The sequence below is a fragment of the Prunus mume genome, linkage group LG6, assembly GCF_029339155.1.
Source record: "Prunus mume cultivar Tortuosa linkage group LG6, ASM2933915v1, whole genome shotgun sequence".
NCBI classification, from domain to species: Eukaryota; Viridiplantae; Streptophyta; class Magnoliopsida; order Rosales; family Rosaceae; genus Prunus; species Prunus mume.
The window spans coordinates 21153178-21179685 of NC_142703.1; the positions used below are offsets into that span (position 1 = coordinate 21153178).

The 26508-nt window shown below is 37.4% G+C and overlaps 2 protein-coding genes, 2 long non-coding RNA genes and 3 pseudogenes across 5 annotated transcripts; 5 read left to right on the forward strand and 2 right to left on the reverse strand.

The window, feature by feature from the left end:
* Positions 1-1105: 1105 nt before the first annotated feature.
* Positions 1106-3034, forward strand: LOC148916414 (NAC domain-containing protein JA2-like). The gene is made up of 3 exons (XM_089054629.1): positions 1106-1527; positions 1931-2214; positions 2306-3034. The coding sequence occupies exons 1-3, from the start codon at positions 1143-1145 to the stop codon at positions 2789-2791; spliced, it is 1155 nt and encodes a 384-aa protein (XP_088910755.1). The 5' UTR covers positions 1106-1142; the 3' UTR covers positions 2792-3034.
* Positions 3035-3686: 652 nt separating this feature from the next.
* On the forward strand, positions 3687-26091 carry LOC148916415 (uncharacterized). Of its 2 annotated transcripts, XM_089054759.1 has the most exons (3): positions 3687-3809; positions 3947-4131; positions 24496-26091. In XM_089054759.1, the coding sequence occupies exons 2-3, from the start codon at positions 4034-4036 to the stop codon at positions 25160-25162; spliced, it is 765 nt and encodes a 254-aa protein (XP_088910885.1). In that variant the 5' UTR covers positions 3687-3809; positions 3947-4033; the 3' UTR covers positions 25163-26091. The 2 variants fall into 2 exon arrangements, with proteins under 2 accessions (XP_088910885.1, XP_088910886.1); XM_089054760.1 differs by lacking the exon at positions 3687-3809 and having other exon boundaries at positions 3819-4131.
* On the forward strand, positions 10900-11440 carry LOC148916416 (uncharacterized). Its single transcript, XR_016127681.1, has 3 exons — positions 10900-11085; positions 11193-11288; positions 11373-11440. It is a non-coding gene; the product is annotated as an uncharacterized LOC148916416 (long non-coding RNA).
* LOC148916417 (uncharacterized) lies at positions 11732-12360 on the forward strand. Its single transcript, XR_016128146.1, has 2 exons — positions 11732-12037; positions 12116-12360. It is a non-coding gene; the product is annotated as an uncharacterized LOC148916417 (long non-coding RNA).
* LOC148916418 (elongation factor 2 pseudogene) lies at positions 12387-13894 on the forward strand (annotated as a pseudogene).
* LOC148916419 (uncharacterized) lies at positions 15199-15797 on the reverse strand (annotated as a pseudogene).
* Positions 20867-21527, reverse strand: LOC148916420 (uncharacterized; annotated as a pseudogene).
* Positions 26092-26508: the final 417 nt, after the last annotated feature.

Genomic DNA, 26508 nt, shown 5'->3' on the forward strand with positions numbered 1-26508 from the left:
ATTGATTTTATTTTGACTTGTTAGACTATCATGTCATGAGATGATTTTATTTTGACTGGTTAGACTGTCATGTTATGACGATGGCATGGTAGGAGATTCTTTGCGGTATGAGAGTTTTGCACAAGTTTTATTCGATCTTCCAAAGCATACCAAATGTCACATTGTATCAACAAAGGAAGCTTCTCCCATACAGTACTCAAAAGAGCAAAAAAGCTCTCTATGGTAGACAATATTATGCACTACTTTAGAGAGGAGTCTAGGTGGCACATAATATTTGCACTAAATATTAAGATGATGAGAAGTACTTGTGTAACGCAATATTGTAGGTAGTGAAGTACAATATTTGTGTACCATGTACAATATTATGAGCGTTAGAATATTTGTAAACATGAGCGACGCATTCACTGAAAGAGGACTCTAGTTGGTAAATTGTTAAAATTTTAATTTAGACGGTGTTTACGCACATCTTTAATATATGTCCTGTTTAGTTTTTCTTTTTGTATTTTGTTTAAAGACTGTGTTTATTTCCAAATAAATGTTCAATTCTTGTGTGACGATCCATCTAGAAATTCTCATAATCAGCATGCATGTTTTGAATTCTGTTACCAAGGTTAGTTTGAAGTCTCATCCGGTATTAATTAATTAATACTTTTTAATTCATAACACAATATCATCTTCCATGTTAATCTAACAACTTTTTATTTATTAATTTAAAATTTTATTTTACTCCCACTTTTCTTTTAATATTTATTTATTATATTAGGTTTTCATGTGCTAAGATATATAACTGCTGGGTTCGGTAAGTTATCTTCATGAAACAAAGATAATATAATTAATTATTAATGGCCTATCATGCAGCTAGGTCGACCAATTAAAATACATGGTTTCAAATTAGAAGATAAACAGCAATTAAAACAACTGATAATTATCATCAATTTTGAATATCATAAATTCAATTTCGGAAGCATATTCGGGCGGCCAATCCCACCCGAAACCCCGATTTATCTCAAATAATTTCGGAGTCTGTTTATTTAAATTTGTTTTCAACTACAACTCTTCCACGCATTTTTTCAACAACAAAGAAAAGAGGAAGAGTCAAGCTTGCGTCTCTGCCAGTGTCTTCTCCCTCAAAGAGTCCAACAATGGAGCCTGTTGAACAAAGTCATCCGCATAACAAGGCTTCTGTTACTTCCCAAGTGGCTTCTTATAGCCTCATCAACAAGCAATCTCATGCTCAAGCTCATCTCACTCATGAACTCACTCAACCAAACGAGCCTGGAAATTCTTTGATAACCAATGTGTCTGCGGGCGCAGAACTTTCGGATGATGAGTCAAATAGCTTCAATAACAATCTGAAAAATGAGGAAGATGAGTTTTTCGATTCGTTCCCGCCCGGTTATCGGTTCAACCCTCTCGATGAGGAACTTGTTGTGCATTATCTGAAGAAGAAGGTCTTGGATCAGCCCTTGCCTCCCAACCGGATCATTGAAGTTAACCTATACCGCCACAATCCGGAATTTCTTGCTGGTACATGTCAATAAAGGAAAATTGTGCATTACTAATTTTTGTATCAATATCCCTAGGGTTATGTACTTATTCTTCATTAGATTTTCATAATGATCTAACGTTGAGTGGATGTTTTTCTCATGTAGGATTGTTGGGTTTAGGGTTTAGGATATTTTTCTTATTAACTTAGTTTCATATGTGCATCTCACAGAAATTTATATATATAGTGAAATAGTGCCATGCAGCAGAGATTAATACACTAATTAATGAAGTCTGTATAATGTATATGCATTATAATCACTAAGATTAAAGCTGCGTTTTAACATGTTCTTTTGCTATGTGTTTAGATATTTTTCACAGGATAGATGATGAGAAGTACCTATAATATTGTAATGCTCTCTCTTTTTTTTATGTTAATTAACAGAAAAATATAGGAAATATGGAGAGGCTGAATGGTACTTTTTTACTCCGAGGGACCGGAAGTATAAAAATGGTAGTCGGCCGAAGAGAGCAGCTGGTAATGGATACTGGAAGGCCACTGGAGCTGACAAAGCAGTTAGGTCTAATGGTGCTCTTGTTGGATTCAGAAAGGCTCTTGTGTTTTACAGAGGGAAACCTCCAAAGGGTGACAAGACCAACTGGATCATGCATGAGTTTCGAGTCAAGGATTCTCCCGTTCGAAGAAAGAGGGGAGAGAATGACATGAGGGTATGCATATTCTCCTTCTATATAATTGATAATGAAAATCTAACTATATATCCCACATCATGCTTACAAAAATAAGTTTTGCTGTTTGCAGTTGGATAATTGGGTACTCTGTAGAATCTATAAGAAAGTTGATAAGAACAGTAAAAGATGTGAAACTCGAAATCATGTCGAGGATCCTCTATCCCCGCAGCCCCAGATTATAAATGGGGAAGGCATGGAGATGGAGACGGAGATGAGCACCCTTTTTGATCCTATGGTGGGGTATGACAACAAATACTCAATCATGCAAAATGTTTATGGTGTATCACATAATGGCATGATTCATAGCCAACTACAAGCAGTCCCCATGAATGAAGTGCCCACCAGTTATCCAAATATTGGGCACCCACAAGCATTTGGTGCTAGAGCTTCATCCATGCCACTGTTGCCTGACAGTCTGCGCGAGTCTAGATACATTGATGAATCAACTATCCATCCAGACGACTTGTACAACTTGAAGGCATTTGAAAGAAGTCTCTACGATACTTACCAAAGGCAATTCCCACCTGTAGAGAATTTTTATCCCTATTTGGAGTAGCTTCCGTGGTTGATCGATGGCATTGACTAACTTTCGTTGATGCTAGGATTTAGGATTTGGTTACGTAGTAAATCTTTATAATCTTTTTCTTAGTAGTTTTCTCAACTATCTAAACGAAGTTATATTATTTGAGAATTATAATTATGCCATGTACGTGTACATGGCAGTTGGATTTTCTTTTATAATGAGGCCTTTAATTGGTTGCTCTTTTATTATATGAATTTACAATTATATGAAAATTTATGAAAGCCTATTGATGTAGGCTTTTTGTGATTAAATAAATCATGCAATTAGTTTTTTTTTTCCTTTTAAATTGTTGATGTGACTTGGAGCTCAGCATTTTTGTTTTCCTCTTTTCAGAATCATGGAAACAAACTAAATCTATGTTCTTCTCGAACTCCCACATATACACAATTATCCAAGGATGAGAAAACCATATAAAAGTTGAAAGCCACAAAAAATCCAAGGTCAAATAAGATAAGAGAGCCATTTGATGAAGATTAACCACTTCACTTAATGAGGTACCACACTTGTTGTATAAACCTCAAGCACATTCAAACAAAGAAAAATAAAGCAAAGAATCTGAATCTCTAAGTGATATTGAAATTAAGCTGTCAGGAAAAAGCTGAAAAGAAGAGATGGCATGCAGCTGCCTCCAGGGAACTAGGTGCGTAGAGATGCAGCATGTGATTCCCTAATCACTATTGAGTTTTGTCGTTTGCCCAAAAAAAAAAAAAAAAAAGTGAAAATAGTCTTGTCTCCTTTTATGGCAGTTTGCAGAGATGCAGGTGCTGCATGTGATTCCCTAATTACTAGCTGAAGAATTAAAAGAGGAAAAAAGTAATAAAATAAAATAAAGTGACACACTCTCTCTATAAAACAGAAAGCCATACTCACAACATCGATCAGTTTTCATCAACTTAGAACTCTCTAGCTCTTTGGTGATCTGTTTGGTCATAAAACTAGAAAGAAAATCGCGCCTCAAGCTGCTAAACTCCAAACAAAACCCAAAAATCAGGTAACAAATTCTTTCAAGTTAAATATTGCAATGCATGCGTTTTTCTTTAATTTTTGCATACTTTGATTGCAACATTTATTACCAAAAAGAAGAGAAAAGTATTGATATCACATTTGTTTCCTGGATATCAATTTCAGTGAGTTAGAAGAGATTCGAGAGAGAATCATCATATTTGGAGGTGTGATTATGTTAATTATTTATACAGGATTTGCTCTTATATATTTATGCATCCAAGAATCTCCAACTTCCGTTCATACAAGTATACTGTTACTTATGGCTGTGGAGTCACAAGCATTTTGGAATGGGCGGTTTCGGAAAAGAGGTATTATGTTTGAAACTTTAAAAGAATGTTGATTATTTTGTTTTCTGGTTTTTAGGAATAATAAATGAATACTATGGATTAATTGTTCATCGCTACCTTTTTTCAGTTCTCAATTAGGATCTGCAAATTAAATCTTATCAAATCACAAGATTAAGACCCGATGGGAATAAAATTGGTGACGATTGGTTTGCTCTATCATAGTTGTAAAAGAGTGTTTTTTTGGTCGAATAGCTGTAAACAAATATACGAAATGTCAATCAAAGAAACCCAAATTTTAGTATATGATGAAAGTAGAAAGGAATATCTTAAAATGCCACCCTTTTCATAATTTTAACTAAAAATACCACTCCTCAATTTTTTTTACAACTACCACATATAAATACATCTTTATTGTGGACTGATTGTACCCATATCAGTTTTTCAGAAATTGGGTTCTCTCTCAACTCTCTTGGCTCTATCTCTCTCTTCGGCCCGTCTCTCTCTGTCGCTAAGCTCTCTCCCTCGTGTAACTCTCTCTTTCTCCAACGCAATTGTCTTTCTCCCTCAGTGGTGGCTGTTCATCCAAGCTTAACTCCACGGTTGACATTCATGATGTACTGTTCATCTACGTTTTCTTTGAAATTTGGAATTTTTTTTAATTTGGTTTATGGTGTATGAATTTGTAAGACATTGGTTTAGGGGTTTCTTTGAAATTGGTTTAGGGTTTTAGGGTTTAGGAGTTGCTCAGAAATTGGTTTAGAGTTTATGGGTTTCTATGAAATTGGTTTAGGGGTTTCTCTAGGGTTGAGGGTTTATGGGTTTCTATGAACTGGGTAATAACTCACACCCACTCTCACTCGCTCGTAGGCACTCTTCACAAAAATCAAACTCTTCATTTTGTCACAGAACGTTTGGGCTTCGTTCACCTTTGTCTGGGTAAGTCCCAACTATCTATATTTTTTGATGAGATTTTAAGCTCTGGGCTTTGTGATTTCTACAAGAATTATCCATAGTATTCTGATTTTACTTGTTCAAATCAAAGCAAAGGAAGGGACGTTGTTTATGGATGGGTAATTGTCAAAAACGACTTATGGAATCTACATGCTTATAATCAAATTTTGCAAATTGTCAATGGTCCATAGTCCATAATTGAGACCGAGAATGCCTCAGTCACCACTGCCATCACTCTCCATCGCTCATTAGCTTGTTTCTTTAGAAGACAAAGCATTCCCTCTGGGCTTCAGATTACCCTAATTTATTGTTCTTTATTGTGATTGTGATTTTAGCTAAGGATTGGGTGATGGGTTTTTGTGGAGGTACACCATTGTATCATGCTTATTTTCTCTTCTGATGATATGGTTCTATAATCTATTTGTTTGGTCAGGTTGGTTTGATGAGTGCATGAGCTGTGCTGAAAAGTGGCCAAAAAAAAAAACTTAAAATGCAGAGCAATAGGCTCCTTAAATACACAATTTTGCAAAGAAAAATGTGCTTTTAGATATAAAAAAGGGAAATGACCCTCAGTGCCACCCCTTTAATAATTTTAACTAAAAATACCATCCCTTCCCAATTTTTTTATAACTATCAACTATAAATAGAAAATTATTGTACCCTTATTGCTCTCCTAACACATTTTCTGAAATTGACCTCCCGCCCATCAGCTCTCCGTCGCTCAGTCTCTTCATCTTCACTCTCTGGTCACTCTGCTCTCACTCTCTCGTCTCTCAGCTCTAACTCTCTCATCTCTCGTCGCTCAATTTGTCACTCTCCATCTTCCTCTCCCACTAAATCATGCATCGAAGAACAACGCCATCATTCACAGCAAACAGGTACTGTTCATCGGAATTCTTTTACGGCTTAGGGTTTATGGGTTTGTTTGAAATTGGTTGACGGGGTTGTTTGAAATTGGTTGACGGGGTTGTTTGAAATTGGTTTAGGGTTTGGGGGTTTCTCTGAAATTGGTTTAGTGGGTTTTCTGAAATGGGTATAGGGTTTAGGGGTTTCACTAAAATTGGTTTTGCTTTAACTCTGTTTGCTAACTTAAGGGCTTGCATATTGGATATGGATAAGTTCTCTATGTTTTTCATATTCTCTTGTGATTATTTGGAATTTCAGTTTGGGGATGAATATTCAATGTCTAAACAAAGGGCAAGGAACCATATGTGGTGTAATATGAGTTCTTTAAAAGTTTGCTGTTTTGTGCTTGATCATTGTATGCTTAAAACAAAGCGGGAAATGAGTGAAGATGGGAACATGCCACCAGCAGGTGTGGTTTAGAGAAATGGGGCCATGGATTTTGCTATAAGCTAACTCTTTAAGCTTTTGCTTGTCTTTTTTGTCTATGGATAGTTAGACAACTCTGTTTATGAGGTGAACTTTTAATTTTTTAATTGTACATGTGTAAGAAACATTTTTTACAGTTTTGATGGTTTATTTATTCATTTATCTTTGATATTGATAACACATACAATACATACAAACCTCTGATTTTGTTAACGAAAAACTGAAGGGATGGTGCCAATTTCATTAATTTCCTTACATTTGAAAGGAGGGCATATTGGAGTCATGATTGTGGTTGCCACTAATTGATAGGATGTTCCATGACATTATACGTTGAAGTCAATAAATTGTTTCCTGATGTCTTCTTGTTGAATTGTTCTGAATTAGGCTTCGCTCGCACATTCCTATTGTAGCTTAAGCTGTCATGATTATCTGTGTTTGGAGATGTGTCTGTAGATATTTAGTTAATTGTCAATGATCATGTAAGGTAAAGACTTAAATCCTTGTGAGACAGAAATTGGAGTGAGAGACCAGTAATTTGAAGGACACATGAAAAACTGAGTGAGAGACAAGTAGTTTAATGGCATTTTTTAGGAAGCCTTGTGAAGAGAAAATATAAAAGAAGGAAGTGGGAAAATATAATGGCACTCTCTCTTTCTCTCTTTGCAGTCAATGTTAGGGTTTGTTGAGGGGGTTCTTGAAGGTGAAAGAGAGGGTTGCTTCGTTAAATGCTCTCTCCCTTCAACAATCTCTCAGTTCCGTCTCTTTTCATGTTTTCAATGGACGTCTTTCTCTTCTTCTCTGCTCTTTCAGGGCCTCAAAAAACCCAAATTCTTGGTTTCGGTTCCGACTTTTTTCACATACTTCCTCCTCATTCTCAATCCTCTCACAGACAGAATTCGAGCTTTTGTTTAGGTGTTTCTGCGATTTCCAATTCGGGTCTGTGTGCAAAACGAGTGATTCTAAGGTAGGTTTTGTATTTGTTATTGACTAGTTTGTCTTTTTGTACGGTTTTCATTTGAAAAGGATCATTTCACTAACCTGTGACTGATTTTGTGAAGTTTAGTAATTAGAGAGATTGCAAATTTCTGTATTTTAACTGTGAATTACTTCATGCTTGGATGAAACTTCTATTGGTCTGATTGATTTTCATGCTATGGATGACGAAGTGCCTCAAGTTGCTATTTGTCATGTAGGATTGGTTCGTTTGTGATGCGTGTTTTCAGTTTCATTTTATGATGCATATTTAGTGTGGGAATTTATTGTGGTTCATGTGCTGTAATTTGTGTTTAATTTTCACTTAATATCCTATAATAGGCCGTTGAATTGTGTATTGCTTGTTATTGTCCAGATTGCAACGGACTGAATTTTTTTTAATAATAATGCCGTGCAGGGAAACATGGTTTCGCCAATTAAGTTGATGATTGGAGAGGAAGATAAGTTCCAAGGAAAAGCATTGGCGCTATCCCATACAAAGAGTGCAATAAGTACGATAAAGAAATTCAGTGAGCAACAGCTACGAACCTTCGAAGAGAGTTGTTTTGGGCATCTCCTACTCATCGAGGACCCGAAGTGGGCGTCGCCAATTGTACACGGTTATTCTTTGAGAAAGCTGATCCGAAGACTGTTTCCCAAGTGAACGGGATCAAATTCATTGTTGGCAATAAGGTGATCCAATTCACACCGCAGCAATTTTGCGTCGTCACAGGGCTAAGGTTTGGAAACCTTCCCTTTATTCCGATTCCCAGTAATGACAACTGCTCATTGAAAAGGAAGTATTTTGGCAACAATAAAACAGTGAGCTGTTGGAATTAGAAAAAGCCTTCATGCGCTGATCACGGATGATGCATTGAAGCTCGGCTTTGTATACTTCGCTGTGTTTGTGCTGTTGGGCAGTGAAAAACATGTCCACATTGACATGCGATATTTGAAGTTGGCGGAAGACCTTGAAGATTTTGGGAAATATCCATGGGGTGCTGTGTCTTATGCGAAGACAAATGCGTCACTTCTTGAGGGCATTGTGTGCAGATTACCAGTAGTGAAAGGGCCCAAAAAGCGAAAACAAACAAATCTAAAAAGCAAGTAAAGACAACGGCAAGGTAGACCAAGAGAGTACCACCTGAAGGGTTTTGCCTTTGCACTTGGTGAGCACATTTCGATTCCTGTTGAAGTTAAATATCATTTGTTTACAGATAATGGGGAGAGAGAGAGAGAGAGAGAGAGAGAGAGAGAGAGAGAGAGAGAGAGAGAGAGAAATTGAGAGCTGCATTGGAGGAGCTAAAACATCATTTGTTCATGTTTATTTTCTGTAATTATTACTTATTTGGGGGATTGATTGGTTTAGTTGTTGAAGGATGAAGACGAATAAAAGGAACTCTGTCCACTGTTATTGTTTTTTGACAGATTCTTTTGACTAATGATATTGTGTTTGTGTGTGTGTGTTGGTAGATATTTTGTGTGAGAGAGACAGAGAGAGAGAGAGAGAGAGAGAGAGAGAGCAAATTGGGTGGCTGTTACAGGTGGTATTTAAAAAAATTCTACTGAACAAATAAAATAATTTGCAAAGTTAAAAAATTGATGGGAAATGGGAGAAACATTCAAGGGAGGGGGTCAATTGGGGTAAAGGGAATTCAAGAATAGAAAATGGACAGAAGGTTTTATTTTATTTAATTAGTAATATTATTCTGTTTTTGCTGAATATTATATCATTAATATTGATGATGAGCCCCGTGTTTTTCTATCAACAACCCTAAGTTAACACTAATTACCTCATTATAGAAATAAGTTGTCAGAAAAACAAGTTTACATTTTCACTCCTTTATGTAAGTGGGGGATATTGGATATTAGGAAATAATATTTTTTCCTGATTTGTGTTGAATGCTCTTAGACTAATGACTAATGTGGCCCAAACCACTTTTAGCCTCTATACATCTCTAGATGGCTGTATTTCTTTTAACTTTTGTCAATCATAGGGCAAGGTTTAGACTGCAATTAATACATGCTAATTATTTCTCTTTATTGTATTCTTGGCTTTTCATGCCCTATTTAAGGTTATAGCATGTGATCTCTAAGGCTTTTCTTCCTCAAACCAGATTTGGGCTTATGAGGTATTTCCAGCGTTGGCTGCACTACATTTGGTGGTGCACGAACATAATGCCTACATCCCTCGTATACTACATTGGAGGAGCAACACTTTGCCGCGTTTTTATGAGCTAATGAGCCAAGTATTCGAGAACCGTGAGGTTAGTTCAGTTTGTAATGATAATCTTAGGCATATGAAAATCTAATATAATCAGTTTACTGATATGTCTATTGTCTGCGTAAATTGCAGGTTGATGTGCAACTTATTCGCCATCTGAATTGAGAAGCGGCGGTGTATTGGACTTGGGGTGACAGTGTTGACAACACTAAAGAACTTGTTCAGTTGTTTGGCGATGGCTGAACACAAAACCAGCACGTCTGCCTCGTAGAAGAAAAAGATGAGGACATTGAAGAAACTGCAAGCCTTCCGTTGTCTTCTAAGGCAAGCATTACCTATTTTCCAAGATATATGTCATAATACAATAGGAAATTAACTGCTGTTTTGTTCGGATATATTTTATTGCAATATTGTAACACTTGCGTTCCAACTGAATGCAGGGTCAAATGGCGTCCACTGAGTTACGCACTTTGAAGCATGACTTTCAAAGGATGAAGGATGACTTCACCAAAGTTGCCAGTTCAAATCGAGCCCTTCGCAACATAGTGGATGAGTTGGAAGAAACGGTACGGAAGGAGTCATCCAAAGTTGAAAGAAATAACAAGTGTGTCGAGGATTTCCGCAACACACTTGCTTCAATGGAGCATTATTTTAAGGTGGAGATAGAGCAGCTGCGAAAACAAGATGGTGGGGTGAAAGAAGCTTGGGAAGGACGTGAGGACCTTGGTACTCCTCGTATGAAGGAAGGAGGCGACAATGACTTGTCACCATTACATGACAATGCCAGTCCGCCTACAAAACCGGCAGCAATGGAAACACAAGTCCCCAGTGATGGAGCCGAACCTTCCGCAGCCATGGTCACTCTAGTTCCTAACTTACAAGTGCATGAAGCAGCTGCGCATGCACAATCCGAGAAGCTGCCTACCCCGGAAGATGTGGCGGGTGTGACGAAATCTGCCAAAGACTTATGTTTTGTTAGAAGATTGGAAAATAGTGACGATGTGCCATCGGCGCTCGATGAATCCTCAAGTATACCTACAATTAGTATGGCTGCTGATGAAGAAGGTAGTTTAAGTGTTGAAAAAAAAGAAGTGGAAGGTAAAGGGTGTAGACGAGCGCCGGCCCGGACATTGTTAAGTCCATTTACTGATCCTTTGAGGAAGAAGAGGACAATGGCTGTATCGGATGCGCCTGCAACCCCGCCATCTTTTGATCCATCAAAACCGCTGCCCATTGAAGATGTGAAGGCGTAATAGATTTTTGCACTGCGTGGAAAAATGATATCGTGTTCGATTCTTGACCTTGAAATCCAATCGAAGCCGTATTAATATGCATCTGAATATTTGTCATTAACAAAGTCTGAATTATGAGATCAGTCCAAACGTAACCGTTGCAAGTTTGCCTTTTGTAGTGTGCAGGTGCAGCTTGAAGCATTTTCCGTGGGCGCTGATTTTTTCTATAAACTCATCGATGAAACGGCATGGATTAGCTCAAGGGTAAGAATACACAAATCTCTACTTTTTTATGATAATTCAATTGTTTTCTCTCCTTTTTAAGTGTACAATTGTCTGAAAATGTGCTCATATTATATGTCAACTTTCAGCACCTGGAAATGGCAACCTTTCTTATCCGCAAACGGCAACTCTCTCATCCGTTGCTATTTGGAACCGACTGGACAACGGCAGATTATGCCTTGCAGGTACACTTTTTACCATGTTACATTCATTGCTTCATTTGCTTTCGGTTGTCATTGTGTAATATGGTTTCATTTCAACGTCTGCAGCAATTCCTAGAGCCGTTAAAAGCGAGTGGCAAGACACGTGGATCGAAGAAGGCAGCTGCGTCCAACACGATGACCTTCCGACCAACAAGTGAAGAATGTACATCACTTTGTGAATGGTACGTGGCAACACGGGTATGCCCAATCTTGGAAAAAAGTCCGCAAAGTCTATTTTCCATATAATCTTCGAGAGTCCCATTGGGTTGCAATCGAAATTGATTTCGTCCGACATACTGCAACTGTGTATGACTCTATGTTGAATATACCAAACCTTCAAGTCGTTACATACGCAACTCGTTAGCGATACGCTTGCACTCGTCTTTGTACAATATGAAGTTTTATGAAGAATCGAGGTTGAAGAGGTGAAGCAAAAGGGGTTGCAGATGTCGAGCTTTACGCCATTCTCAGTTTGCATCATTGGAGGTGTGCCACAAGAACGAGATGGGTAAGAATTGTGAATTTAGTTAATTTTTTCAAATTTTTATATAAATGCAGTTGTCATTTTCCAACTTATTGGCCTCACAGTACGTCTTGCGGAATCATGACCGTTCAATTCATCGAGCATCTCAGTGCTGGGCTTTCGGTGCATAAAATTGACCCGTCGAAGATCAAATATTACCGACTGAAGCTTGCAATAGAGGGTTTAAGGGGGGAGGCATATTTATGAGGTAAATGTCTTAATCTTTGTGAATTGACCTCAGTGACGACTTATGACGGGAATTCACTTTGCTCATTATTTATGTTAGGAACTCCTTTGTATGAAGATGTAGACGTGGAAGCTTTGCTGGCCCTACTTTCGCTCGTAATCCTACCTTTTTGCCGAGCTAGTTGGTTTTGTTAGTATTGCGAGGTGTAATATTGTACAATCTAGAAGCAGTGGCTAATTGCCTTACATGGCACACACACTGTTTCGATTTTGAAGGTTAACTATTTTGGACACCTCCATATGTAAATATAGTTGCTGTTTATGGATGCTTTTGTAGTTGCTCTTTATGGATGCTGTTATAGTTGCTGTTAATGGATGCTTTTATAGTTGCTGGTTTTGGATGCTTTTATAGTTCCTGTGTATGGATGCTTAAGAATGGTTCATTCTCTGACTTGATCGTAATACTTGCATGCTTTTCTTACTTTTTACTCTGCGTTGCTAACTCGCAAAACATTTGTATTTTGTGTTATTTGTGTATGCGTTTTAAATTTTTGTTATGCATTTCGTCAACTAGGGTTTTTATGAGTTAGTTTATTTATTTAGGAGCTTGTGTCTTGTTGCTGAAAAAATTGATGGATTTGTGTTTATTCTGTTTTGCTTGCTCATTCATTATGAGCTACAGAACCAACCTGTATTCAGCTTGCATTGGCATAAGAAAACATGAGGGGTATTTGCTTTGAAGTCTGTGATGTGGTTCTTCATGCTGCTGCCATCCACAGAGGAGGTGGTGAGGTCATTCCCACTGCTAGGACACTCATCTATGCTTCCCAGACTCCTGCCAAGCCAAGGCTCCTTGAACCTGTCTATCTTGTTGAAATCCAAGCTCCAGAGCAGACTCTTAGTGGTATCTACGGTGTTCTTAATCAGAAACGTGGGCCCGTGTTTCAGGAAATGCAGAGGCACAGTACCCCACTCTACAATATGAAGGCATACCTCCCGTCATTGAATGTTTTGGGTTCTCTGGTGAATGAGGGCTTCGACTTGGGCAGGCCTTCCCACAATGTGTCTGTGATCATTGGGAGATGATGATGTCTGATCCATTGGAAGCTGGATCCCAGGCTTCACAGCTTGTGACAGATATCCGTAAGAGGAAGGGTTTGAAGGAGCAAATGACCGCACTATCCGAGTTTGCGGAGAAACGGTGAGTAATTTGTTTGATTATATCCAACAATTGGAGGACGGAGTTAGTTTGAGACAGTAGTTCCATTGCAGTGCCTATTTTTGGTTTTCAGTTATTTGTTTTTGTTTAATGCTTGTACCAACCCTGTTGTTGTAGTCACCATCCTCTATTTTCTTTGTTACTTTGCTTGTTTTCTTTTGGCTTGTCATATCTGTGTGCATGATAGCTGCATTTGGCACTATGAACAGACTCGGTGGCAGTTACAAATTAACAGAGGTCTTAATTCTGGAACTCCCATTCATAAACTCTATCTATGTGTGTCATATGTGTGTGCCAGTTGTTTTTGCAGGTCCGTCTCAACCAAGTGTTGATTGCAATATTCTAAAGAAGATGACCATACACTGTTATTTGATGTAGGCATACGTATGAGATGGCTTAGCTTGAATTGGTTTGGTTGTTCCAAGTTGTATGTACACAATCTCAGAGTCAGTACCGAGTTGGTTTACATTTCATGTATTTGTCCGTGGTTTTTTTCCCCCAATATTATGATTATGGAGATGAAGTAAATATTAATGTGGACTTTATAGCATGTTTAGTTTCTTTTCTGGCCTTAATTCTGTGAGAGATGCCCTTATAATGTCAAACAAACGGTTTTGACATACATGTTTTGAAATAATTGAAATCACACCGTTTATTATTATTTTTTATTATTTTTGTTTCCTCCTCGGAGAAGAAGCAAAGTGGTTACAAATATGAAAGATTCCAAATCAGTTTTCTTCTGTCAAATTCCGCATGGAGCTAGACCATCCTATGAGACTTGACAAAAATTTTGTATTTTTCTTCTTACATTTGTCATAGATAAGATTAAATGTAACCACTAATGAACTGATCCCTTTATTTGTTATTGTTTATTTATTCCAATTGCGTGTGCATCACATGGAAATCTTAGGATTTCTTTACATCAAACTGCCTCTTAAGAGTCATGAGAAGAAGAAGAGGAAGAAGAGAAAATGAAGGACCTAGCTGGAGCTTACAAGTAATTAAACTAAAGTTCATTTAGTTAAAGTCAGGGGAAGAAAACATGTTTATGGCACTATTCCAAATTCACTGCCCCCTCGAATTGCACAATGCCAATTTGGTCTCCTTCGGCGACCCTAAAGTAGGCAAAACACTGGTGTTGGAAGGAGATGTAAAAGGGTTATTGTGCATTCCATTGGCCAAGCTTGAATGGATTTTCTTTTCTATTGTATTTGACCCTTCTTTTCAAGCATGCCAAAAATCATCCTAGTTTTGTAAGATGTGGTTTGAGCCCAATGAATTTACCGTGGCTCTTGCATTTTTGTACCCAATATTTCATAGCTGCCTTCTTTTGAAGGACGATTCATTGAGGGAGAGAATTACTTTCCTTTTGAATATGAATCGACGTGCAACTCCAACTATTATTTCAAAGGGAAACATCAATTCATGGTAATATAAGGATGGATAACAATTGTCCTGTCCGTGATATTTGAATTGAGGATTACTTTGAACGAAATGGAGACTGTTATTAGACCAAATGGCATTGACATACGATGTAATAGCAATATTAGGCCAATATACTTCACTGTAGAGGCAATATTAAAGCAATATAAGTACAATACCATAGGCATATGATTACAATATACTTCTCATATGGTGGCAATATACATGCAATATGTATACAATACCAATACAATATTAAGCAATATACATACAATATGTATACAATACGAAGGCAATATTAAGCAATATACATACAATATGTATACAATACCAAGGCAATATTAAGCACTATACACGCAATATAACAGCAATATGAAGTCAATCTACATACAATACACACACATCCAAAAGTACGACTACATTTGATAGATGCAAACCAAATCGCCTCCGAACCTTAACAATCCTATTCCGCGAAGGAAAAACGAAGGCACCAAAAGATCCATGTACTCGGGTGAGATGAACTGCAGCAGCACTTACCCTTACTACAGGTCCATGAAAAGATCAATGTCTTTGTGCTTTCTCCTCGCTGCATGCACGAGGCTATGATGAGCCATTCCCTCAAAGCACCCATATTCAGCACCTGCCAGACACCAGTGTACATCAATTTCACTCAAATTGTAGTCTGGTGAGATGACCGACGCATAATCTCGAAACATTTCGAAGCCGTTGTTGAAACATTCAACCATTTCATGGTTATATTCTTCAGATTTGGTGAATTTTTCGACGGCATTTTTCTTTATCTCTTCCAATTTCAACTTCAACGACTCTAACTCTTTGCTCCGACTGTTTGCTTTTAAAGTTTGCTTCACTTCTCCAGCATATGCTTTGTTCAGCTTGTTGGCCAAATTTCCCATAACTTGGCCATGAATATCACATTTAGTCTCCCACCAATCTGTTGCCTTAGACAAATATTGGAGGTCGTGCTTGACGGCCGAGATTTTGTCAAGCGGATCATCGCTTCACCTCACTTCGATGAAGTGGGATCATGATTGGGAGTCGAAGGTGGAGATGGGAATGGCACATGCCATGGCTGGTCCCCCGGGTAACTGCCATGCTCGTTTGGAGGGCGTACATCCGACATCTTGAACTATTGATGGGGACAATTCACACCTGGCGACTGAATGTTTGCATTTGAGTACGACTCATTACCTTTCTGAGGTTGAAGAAGTTGGCTAAGTTGCAATTATTGATAGGAAGGTTGAGTTATATGTAGGAATTGATATGAAGTACATTCGGTATTTAGGTGGTGCATTCAATTGATGGGATTGCAAAGTAGACCATTAACTCGTTGGGTGTAATTCACAGCAGTAGAGCATTACATTAACAATAATAAAATGGGCTGACAAACGGAAAAAAGCTAACCTTCATGGGAAATTGGAAATTGTGGATTTGAACCCAAACTAGGACTATGTAACTAAGCATTTATTGCGAATTTCAGAACAGAAAATTGGAACATAGCAAAATAGCAAATTAGCAAAAGAGCAAACTTGGAAAATGAGAAATAAGGAAACTTGGAAAATTGGAAATAGAATAAAAGGAAATTTGGAAATTTGGAAAATTGGAAAATTGGAAATACGAAAATACGAAAATACAAAAAAATGGAAGCTTGGAAATTTGGAAAAGTGGAAATAGGAAAAAAGGAAAATTAGAAACAGGAAACTAGGAAATAGGATAAAAGGACACTTGGAAATTTGGAAAAAGCCAAAAAGGACACTTCAAAAATTGGGTCATTGGAAAATAAAGACCCTTGGAAAATTGGAAAATTGGAAATTGAACAAAAGGAAACTTGGAAAATAGGAAAAAGGCAAAAAAGGAAACTCTGAAAACATGAAAATTTGAAAAAAGGAAAATTCGAAAAATCGAAATAGGAAATAGGAAAAAAGGACACTTGGAAAATAGGCAAATTCGCAAATTGGAAAATTGAAAATTGGATAATTGGACTATTGGACTATTGGATAACTGGATAATTGGAAATTAGGAAATAAGGCAACTTTGAAAATAGCAAAATTGGAAATAGAACAAAAGGAAAGTTAGCAAATTGGAAACTTGGAAATAGGAAAAAAAGGAAACTTAGAAAATAGGGCAATTGGAAAAAAGCAAATTGGATAATTGGACAAAAACTGAAAATTGGATAAATGGAAATAGGAAACAGGGACACGTGGAAAATAGGCAAATTGGAAACGAATTGAAATTGTGGAAATGGGAAATAAAACAATTACCATATTGGACAATTTTATTTACTTTCTCAATTAGGCAAAGTAGGCAACTTATTTTAATTACATAATGGGAAAATAGGAACATTGAAAAGATTGGAAAACTGGAAATAGTATAAAAGGAAACTTGGGAAATTGCAAAATACGAAAATGGGAAATAGGAAAAATAGGCAAAAATAATGAAAAATTGGATGACACATGGAAAATAGGAAAATATGAAAAATGGAAACATGGAAACGAATTGAGATTGCTGAAATGAGAAATAAGACAATAACCATATTGGTCAATTTGAATGAGTTGGTCAATTAGGCAAATAGGCAAATCCCTTATTTGAATTACATAATGGGAAAATTACCAAGTTCGAACATCCAAAATAGAAATATATTACAAAAAGTCATACAGTGAACTGGGTAATAACTCCCGCCCAATACTATCCCGCCTAAGACTCCCGCCAATCCCTCCCGCCAATTACTCCCCCTCATTCCTCCCGCCAATAACTCTCTCAGATTACTCCAGGTCATTAAAGGCTGCCTATATTAATCAACCTAGCTGTTTGAAATGAAAACTTCCATCACATTAACTGCAGCCATTACCTTCCCCACGATTTCCCTCCCATCGCATTTAGACCCCTTTATTTCCAATTAAGTCGTACACCAGCCTACAATAAATATCGAAGACCATGGACCATAACCTCACACCAAACCAAACGATTTCACCATCAAGGAGGGAAGATTGAAACAGAAGGCAAGTCACCCAATTCACTCACTCGCAGACTTGGTCCATGGCATGCAGCAATGTCGAGGCAATACAATGTTTTGGAAAAATCTCCATGCAGACATAGTTTCAAAAATTGTGGAGGGCCAAGCTAGATGGGGTGTCATAAAAAACCGCACAATTCGCTCTCGTTATCATGCCCGCATGCATCTCCTACATATAAAGGCAATGAAAGGAAAAATTGAAATTGCCCCTGCCACTGCAATTATGGTATTCAAGGAATCAGAAGAAATGGCCAAGTTGAAGCAACAAGAAGTGGAAAGAGGATTCGAACTATTTCGTAAGTTTGCAAAATAGTGGATCCGGCAGAAACCGACAACATGACTGTGGCGGGTCATGAATTTCATGGGTCGTGGTCGCCGCACTTGAAGAGTATGCAACTTCGAATTTGTCAATAGCAGGGAAATGGAACTATGAGGTCGCCTCTTTTTGTATTATGTAACGATGGGGTGGCCTGTTGTTGTATTATGTTTTTTTTTGGTCGAATGTTGTTGTATTATGTAAGTTTGGAAATAGGATTTTATGGAATGATGATGCCTCTTTTTGTTTTTGTGCGTATACAGTTTATCGGTGTCCAGTTGAGTGGCGATATAGCAGCAATAACTATACAATAAACATGCGTATAATGGCAATATTATGTCAATAAGAGTGCAATAGAGTAGTGATAGGGTTACAATATGATCATATTACAGTACGTAGTCATCAGAATGTTTTTAAAATTATTTGGTCCAAAAAAATACAAAAATACAAAAAATAAAAGTAATTACAACCTGGAAAAAGGATGAATTATACATCCCTTAAAAGACATATGACCTACATTACAGACCTTCAAAATGAACTCTATATATATAATGCATGCCTTGTAGCACCATCACATCCCCTAAATTACAGAAACATGACACCCCAAAACCTCATGCTCCTTCCTCTTTCAACCCCTAAATTATCCATTGGACATGAGCAATCTATTGGGGTTAACATTCATAATGCTCCTTCAACAACGATATGTAGTCAAACACATAGGACATTTCACCTTGTATTTGCCCCACATGTGGCCTATGCATCGGCCGAATTTGTAATCACAAAAGAAGGTATAGTCGGAGTATCCCGGTAACTGTGTCATAAAGGAATTCAAAGAACTTGAATGTTTTGGATCCATTTGGAATTACATTCCAGGCCCTTTAATTTCGCACTCAAATTATAATAGCAATATGGAAGTAATACCAGTGCAATAAAAGTACAATAGAATGGCAATCTGATTTATACAAAGATGTCAGTAGCAATGCAACCCACATTATGCAAATGTAAAAGAATTCCCATTCAACATAACACGAAACCCACCACAAATAAAAGTAAAGTTGACATGACCTACCAAAGCAACAGAAATCATATTGTCTAAGATACATTGCGCACTGGAATAGTGTTTTTACAGTGCTTTTATTGTGGCCTGCGGAACCACACCTTGAGCACTTTCTTCTAATGGCGCCCTCTCCTTGCGAGGGAATTCTTATCTTCTTTCGTCTGCCTGGCATGACCCTTGCAATGGGAGGCAGCACAACTCGACTTCAACATCTTCAGGAATATCCCACATTCCGTGAGGTCAGTATCGGGTAGATGCTATCCGAATAAGCATCCATCCAGGTTTTCCGAGTGTAATACCGAGAAGCGGCAAACTGCAACTACATGCTTGCAAGGTAGCTGCTCAAGCTGAAACTTTCTACAACTGCAAGTGTTGTTCGTCAAATCTACGAGGCCATCCATATGACCGTCCAAAACATGAAACTGTGCATTATTCACTTTAACCACATTCATCCTTGCAGCATCCTCCAACCTGTTCCTCAACTTCTTCTCTCCAAAATTGGGGCACAATGTTGTTGTGCACTTCAAAGCCAACTCACGACGTTCGGTGAACCATTTGACAAGGAGATTCATAATTTCCCCTATCAAATGAACCACGCGCAGCGTCCTTGCAAACCTAAGGACTGAGTTGATTGACTCCGCAATATTTGTTGTCATTACATTGTAGCGGCCCATCCATGTGAGCTGTAGACCACTTATGTAACCCTACCTCTTCAAGATATTGAGCAACATGTTCGCTTTCGCTTGATCTTGCGAAAATAACAATCAAATTCAGCAATGGAATAAGATTTCGCAGCCTGCTCAAAGTGCATAAGTATTGGATCACGCTTTTTCAACTTGCAAGTGCGTTTCATGTTCCCCTTCATATGATAAAAGCATATGCCATGTTGCGCAGTTGGAAAAACTTTGTTCCACACATTCTGTATGCTAACATTTCGATCAGAAATAATAACAAGATTGGGACACTCACCAATGGCTTCATGAAGTTTAGTGAAAAACCAATGCCATGATGCATCCGTCTCCAAATCCCCGATCCCAAAAGCAAGAGGATATATATTTCGATTACCATCGAATGCATTTGCTACAAACATAACACCCTTGTACTTGGATTTTAAATGAGTGGCATCCACAGCTATCACTGGGCGCATGGAAGAACAAAACCCTCTAATACATGCGCCAACCGCCATAAATAAATACACAAAGTGATTGTTCTCATCAGCTTGATGTGTGTTTTTGTGCCGGATTCATACGCTCTAATTCATAGCAATAAGCTGGAAGAATATAATATGCCTCCTCCGCTGATCCTCTAATGGACAATAGAGCTAACTCCCTTGCTTTCCAAGCTTTCGAATAATGGATTCTCAAACCAAAGTTGTGTTTCACATCTCTCATAATGTCACTTGGTGTGTATATTGTCCGAGAATCCTTCAACTTCCTTTTACATGAAGTGGCTACAAGTGCTGCGGTTGCTTGACGATGGTTGTCACTTATGAACCTCAAATCACATTCATGGACAGTTGTACACCTCACAATCATGAAGCTGTATTCTCCAAATCTCGATGCTCGGACCCGCCATGGGCATGGACGTTGACAACAAACCACAAGCAACCTCTTTGTGCAGGAGAATTGCACCTTAAATTCGAAGTGGCCTCTTATTGCCGCCAATCAGAACTCCCAACAATGCTTTCTTACTAGAGAAAATTTGCCCAACTGTAATTTTCGGATTCCAATCACTTCGCGAACACCCGCTATCCAAATATGCTTCCCCATCATTTACACCGGCTTTATTGTACCAGATTCTGTTCACCTATTTGATTCTAATAATATTCACGAATGGGTTCGATTCTCCTCCTAAACGCATTATTGGCGTTGGGCAGATGTGTTCAAGCAGCCCAAAATAGGAGGGGCAGAGTACACTGACACTTCATTTCTTTCAGTACATCATTATCACCACCATGCATGTCCTCCACCTCGCTAAAATCAATCATATCCATAAAATCTGTCCCTACTTCACCTCCCACATCATTGCCATTTGTATTATTCCAACTTACTTCATTGCTTTCAACAATGGCAACTGAAGAACGACCCATCCGACTACTATTTGTCGTGATATGCATACTATCAACTACATCATTTGTGAGTCCTTTATCTTCTATACTCACGAGTAAGGGAGCTAGTTTTGAAGGTGTTACCTCAGAATTGTACTTCATAAAAAAATTGACATCATCATCATCCTCAATCTTTATGTGCTTCCACTTATTCGAGGCCACCAAAACTGAGAATTTTAAGCAAACCTTGTCTTCCCTGCTGTTTGTATTACCAATATGGTGCACACGGTCCAACAGTTCAGAAAATTTGATGGTCCGTGGAACTATTAAGCCTTTTGAGTCACCCCCTTCGTATTTGCACATCTTCTTCGAGGTGACCCATTTTCCATTGTAGCACACGAGAATAACAATTGTCTCCATTTCTGACCATGACAAAACAACAGTTCATTAACACAATATAACCACAATAACCATGCAATATAACAACAATATAACAGCAATATAACCACAATAATCATACAATATAACAGCAATATAACCACAATAACCATACAATATAACAGCAATATAACAAAGAATATAACAAAGAATAGAACAAAGAACATAACAACAATACGACAAAAATAAGAGAAACACTGGTGTAACACATCAGAATCACACTATACAGATCTACTACATCAAATGGAAAATCCCAAGTTTCAAGATTCACATATCCACACCAATCTAAGTGCAATTGGTACAAACCCAGATGAATCAGCATGGATATTCAACAAAACCTAACCCAAAGCAATTAAAGCCAAAACAAATTTAACACAAACCCAAACAATCGAAATGTAACCCATTTCACATAATCCCACTGATATTAAAAGAAAATAACCATCAACACTACCTTTTCGAGGTCGATAATCCACTACAACTTCACGGTTGCAGCGGCTATTCGTAAGACATACCTAAAGGTAGGGGTTCGCGATTCCAAACAGAGAGCAAGACCGAATATGGGGAGAAATGACATAACGAATCGAGAGAGAGAAAGAGCTGCGGTATGAGAAAGAGAGCAAAGACAGAGATAGAGAGTTGTGCTACAGAGAGAGAGAGCCAAGAGAAACAGAGAGCTGCGATAGACATATACCAAAGAGAAAGAGAGCTGTGCCAGAGAGAGAGAGAGAGAGCTGCGTGAGCTAAGAGAGACCAAAATTTATTAACTTGTGATAAATCAGCAATAGGAGGACAATAATTTTATATTTATAGGTTATAGTTTTACAAAAATTGGGAAGGGGTGGTATTTTTAGTTAATATTAGCAAATGGGTGGTAGTGGGGGTCATTTCCCTTATATTTTCCCACTTCCTTCTTTTATATTTTCTCTTCACAAGCCTTCCTAAAAAATGCCATTAAACTACTTGTCTCTCACTCAGTTTTTCATGTGTCCTTCAAATTACTGGTCTCTCACTCCAATTTCTGTCTCACAAGGATTTAAGTCTTTACCTTACATGATCATTGACAATTAACTAAATATCTATAGACACATCTCCAAACACCAGATAATCATGACAGCTTAAGCTACAATAGGAATGTGCGTAGCAGAAGCCTAATTCAGAACAATTCAACAAGAAGACATCAGGAAACAATTTATTGACTTCAACGTATAATGTCATGGAACATCCTATCAATTAGTGGCAACCACAATCATGACTCCAATATGCCCTCCTTTCAAATGTAAGGAAATTAATGAAATTGGCACCATCCCTTCAGTTTTTCGTTAACAAAATCAGAGGTTTGTATGTATTGTATGTGTTATCAATATCAAAGATAAATGAATAAATAAACCATCAAAACTGTAAAAAATGTTTCTTACACATGTACAATTAAAAAATTAAAAGTTCACCTCATAAACAGAGTTGTCTAACTATCCATAGACAAAAAAGACAAGCAAAAGCTTAAAGAGTTAGCTTATAGCAAAATCCATGGCCCCATTTCTCTAAACCACACCTGCTGGTGGCATGTTCCCATCTTCACTCATTTCCCGCTTTGTTTTAAGCATACAATGATCAAGCACAAAACAACAAACTTTTAAAGAACTCATATTACACCACATATGGTTCCTTGCCCTTTGTTTAGACATTGAATATTCATCCCCAAACTGAAATTCCAAATAATCACAAGAGAATATGAAAAACATAGAGAACTTATCCATATCCAATATGCAAGCCCTTAAGTTAGCAAACAGAGTTAAAGCAAAGCCAATTTTAGTGAAACCCCTAAACCCTATACCCATTTCAGAAAACCCACTAAACCAATTTCAGAGAAACCCCCAAACCCTAAACCAATTTCAAACAACCCCATCAACCAATTTCAAACAACCCGTCGCAACCAATTTCAAACAACCCCACAACCAAGCCATAAAAGAATTTGATGAATGCAAGACTGCTTGTCGTGAATGATGGCGTTGTTCTTCGATGCACAGATTTACCGAGAGAGGAAGATGGTTTAGAGGACAAATGAGCGAGAGATGAGAGAGTTAGAGCTGAGAGACGAGAGAGTGAGAGCAGAGTGATCAGAGAGTGAAGATGAAGAGACTGAGCGACGGAGAGCTGATGGGCGGGAGGTCAATTTCAGAAAATGTGTTAGGAGAGCAATAAGGGTACAATAATTTTCTATTTATAGTTGATAGTTATAAAAAAATTGGGAAGGGATGGTATTTTTAGTTAAAATTATTAAAGGGGTGGCACTGAGGGTCATTTCCCTATAAAAAATGCTTGTTTGCATACAATAGCGGGGTAATAGGCTATTTGAATACAATGATATAATAATAGGATCTTAATAAGTGCTGAGTTTGTTTCGTTTTATTTTGTTTTTTTTTTAAATATGTGAGCTTAATTATGAATTTGAAAGCAATATTTTTGAACAATTGATTTATAATAGAAAAATGACATGCATACATTCTGAACAACGACTCTTTGATCATAGGATATTGGTATTGCTAGCAGCTAGTTATTAGTATTTGTGTCCAAGAAGACCCCATTGTGAGCACAACTTTGACTGAGTGGTTATAGAGATAAGAGGTGCTAAGAAATTAGATATTCTGATTTGTTCAATTACATTGCACCATCTTATTATAGTTACAGCTAACCTCAACTGCCTTACTGAACAATTGTAATTGATAAAAGAGTTATAACTAGCACTATTTATTTGGATATGAAAATTTTCTAACTGGCTTTGAACCGTTGAATTAGTAGGTCAGTTGTAAATAGCTGGGGTTTTGTTTATGCTCTGTATTTTTTGGTTTATTTTTCTCTTAATATCCTATAATAGGTTGTTGATAAGTGTTGATTGTTTATTGCTTGTTATTGTCTAGATTGCAACGGACTGAAATTATTTTTATAATATTAGCGTGCAGGGAAATATGGTTTCTCCAATTAAGTTGATGATTGCAAAGGAAGAAAAGTTCCAGGGAAAAGCATTGTCCCCATCCCATACAAAGACTGCAATCAGTACCATTAATGACAAATTCAGTCCGCAACAGCTACGAAGGTTTGAAGAGAGTTGTTTTGGTCATCTCCTATTGATTGAGGACCTGAAATGGACTTCGCCAATTGTCCACAGCTTGTTGCTGAGGAAGGCTGATCCGAAGACAGTTTCCCAAGTGAACGGAATAAAATTCATCGTTGGAAATAAGGTGATCCAATTCATGGCGCAACAATTTTGCGTCGTCACAGGGCTAAGGTTTGGAAACCTTCCCTTCATTCCGATTGCCACTAATGAGAACTGCTCATTGAAAAGGAAGTACTTTGGCAATGATAACACTGTCAACCTTTTGGAAATAGAAAAAGCCTTCCTCGACTACGATGATGCGGACAATGTATTCAAGCTTGGATTTGCATACTTTGTTGTTTTTGTGTTGTTGGGCAGTGAAATACGTATTCACATTGACATGCGGTATTTGAAGTTGGCGGAAGACCTTGAAGAGTTTGTGAAGTATCCATGGGGTGATGTGTCTTATGAACAAACTAACTGTCAACCTTTTGGAAATAGAAAAAGCCTTCCTCGACTACGATGATGCGGACAATGTATTCAAGCTTGGATTTGCATACTTTGTTGTTTTTGTGTTGTTGGGCAGTGAAAAACGTATTCACATTGACATGCGGTATTTGAAATTGGCGGAAGACCTTGAAGAGTTTGTGAAGTATCCATAGGGTGATGTGTCTTATGAACAAACTAAATCTATGTTCTTCATTCGGCATGTTTTTACCTCAAACTTCCACATATAAATAATTATCGAAGGATGGGTAGGCTGGATGAGAAAACCATATAAAAGTTGAAAGCCACAAAAAATCCAAGGTCAAATAAAAAAAGAGAGCCATTTGATGAAGATTAACCACTTCACTTAATGAGGTACCACACTTGTTGCATAAACGTCAAGCACATTCAAACAAAGAAAATAAAGCAAAGAATCTGAATCTCTAAGAGATATATTGAAATTAAGCTGTTAGGAAAAGCTGAAAAGAAGAGATGGCATGCAGCTGCCTCTAGGAAACTAGGTGCGTAGAGATGCAGCATGTGATTCCCTAATCACTATTGAGTTTTGTAGTTTGCCACAAAAAAAAAAAAAAAAAAAAAAAAAAAAGAAGAAAAAAGTGAAAATAGTATTGTTCCCTTTATGCCAGTTTGCAGAGATGCAGGTGCAGCATGTGATTCCCTAATTACTATTGAGTTTGTAGGGTAGGTGAAGAATTAAAAGAGGAAAAAAGTAAAAAATAAATAAAATAAAATAAAGTCACACTCTCTCTCTATAAAATAGAAAGCCATATTCACAACATCGATCAGTTTTCATCATCAACTTAGAACCATGGTCTAAAATATCGATAATATCGGAAATATCGGTAGTCCAAAAACATGGAAATTTCAATGACAATATCGGGATATTATCGATATCGATAAAAATTGAATAAAAACCATGGAAATTGTAAGAAAAACTTAGAAATTTTTATTGAAACTTTGGAGAATATTTATTTAGTCAATTATCTATTAGTTTATCAAAAAAAAAAAAAAAGAAGGAAATGCATTATATGATGGATTTAACTGATTTAAGTTGATTATACAACGAGCTGGCAAACATTGTGAGTGTAGAAAATATGTAGTAATTAATGAAAAAAAGATTAAACACACCATAATCATTTATATATAATGATTTACTACAATATTTTACACTTTATACATTGCATGGTAAGATACATGAGTAACTTAGTACCACATAGAGTTCCTATGAGGTTCAAATTTTTCACTATCTTCATCATCTCTATGTGTAGAGTAAGTGTATTGTGAAGAGTATTCATCAAATGATAAATCCCCAAAATAGTTTTGCATGCAATTGTTAACATGTCACCCATATAAATATAAATATTG

Excerpts from the sequence above, each read along its gene's own strand:
- LOC148916414 (XM_089054629.1), top strand. The coding sequence starts at position 1,143 with ATGGAGCCTGTTGAACAAAGTCATCCGCATAACAAGGCTTCTGTTACT. Across the intron at positions 1,528-1,930 it reads CAATCCGGAATTTCTTGCTG|AAAAATATAGGAAATATGGA; the intron begins GTACATGTCAAT and ends GTTAATTAACAG. Across the intron at positions 2,215-2,305 it reads GGGGAGAGAATGACATGAGG|TTGGATAATTGGGTACTCTG; the intron begins GTATGCATATTC and ends TGCTGTTTGCAG.
- LOC148916415 (XM_089054759.1), top strand. The coding sequence starts at position 4,034 with ATGCATCCAAGAATCTCCAACTTCCGTTCATACAAGTATACTGTTACT. Across the intron at positions 4,132-24,495 it reads TGGGCGGTTTCGGAAAAGAG|CGTGCAGGGAAATATGGTTT; the intron begins GTATTATGTTTG and ends TTATAATATTAG.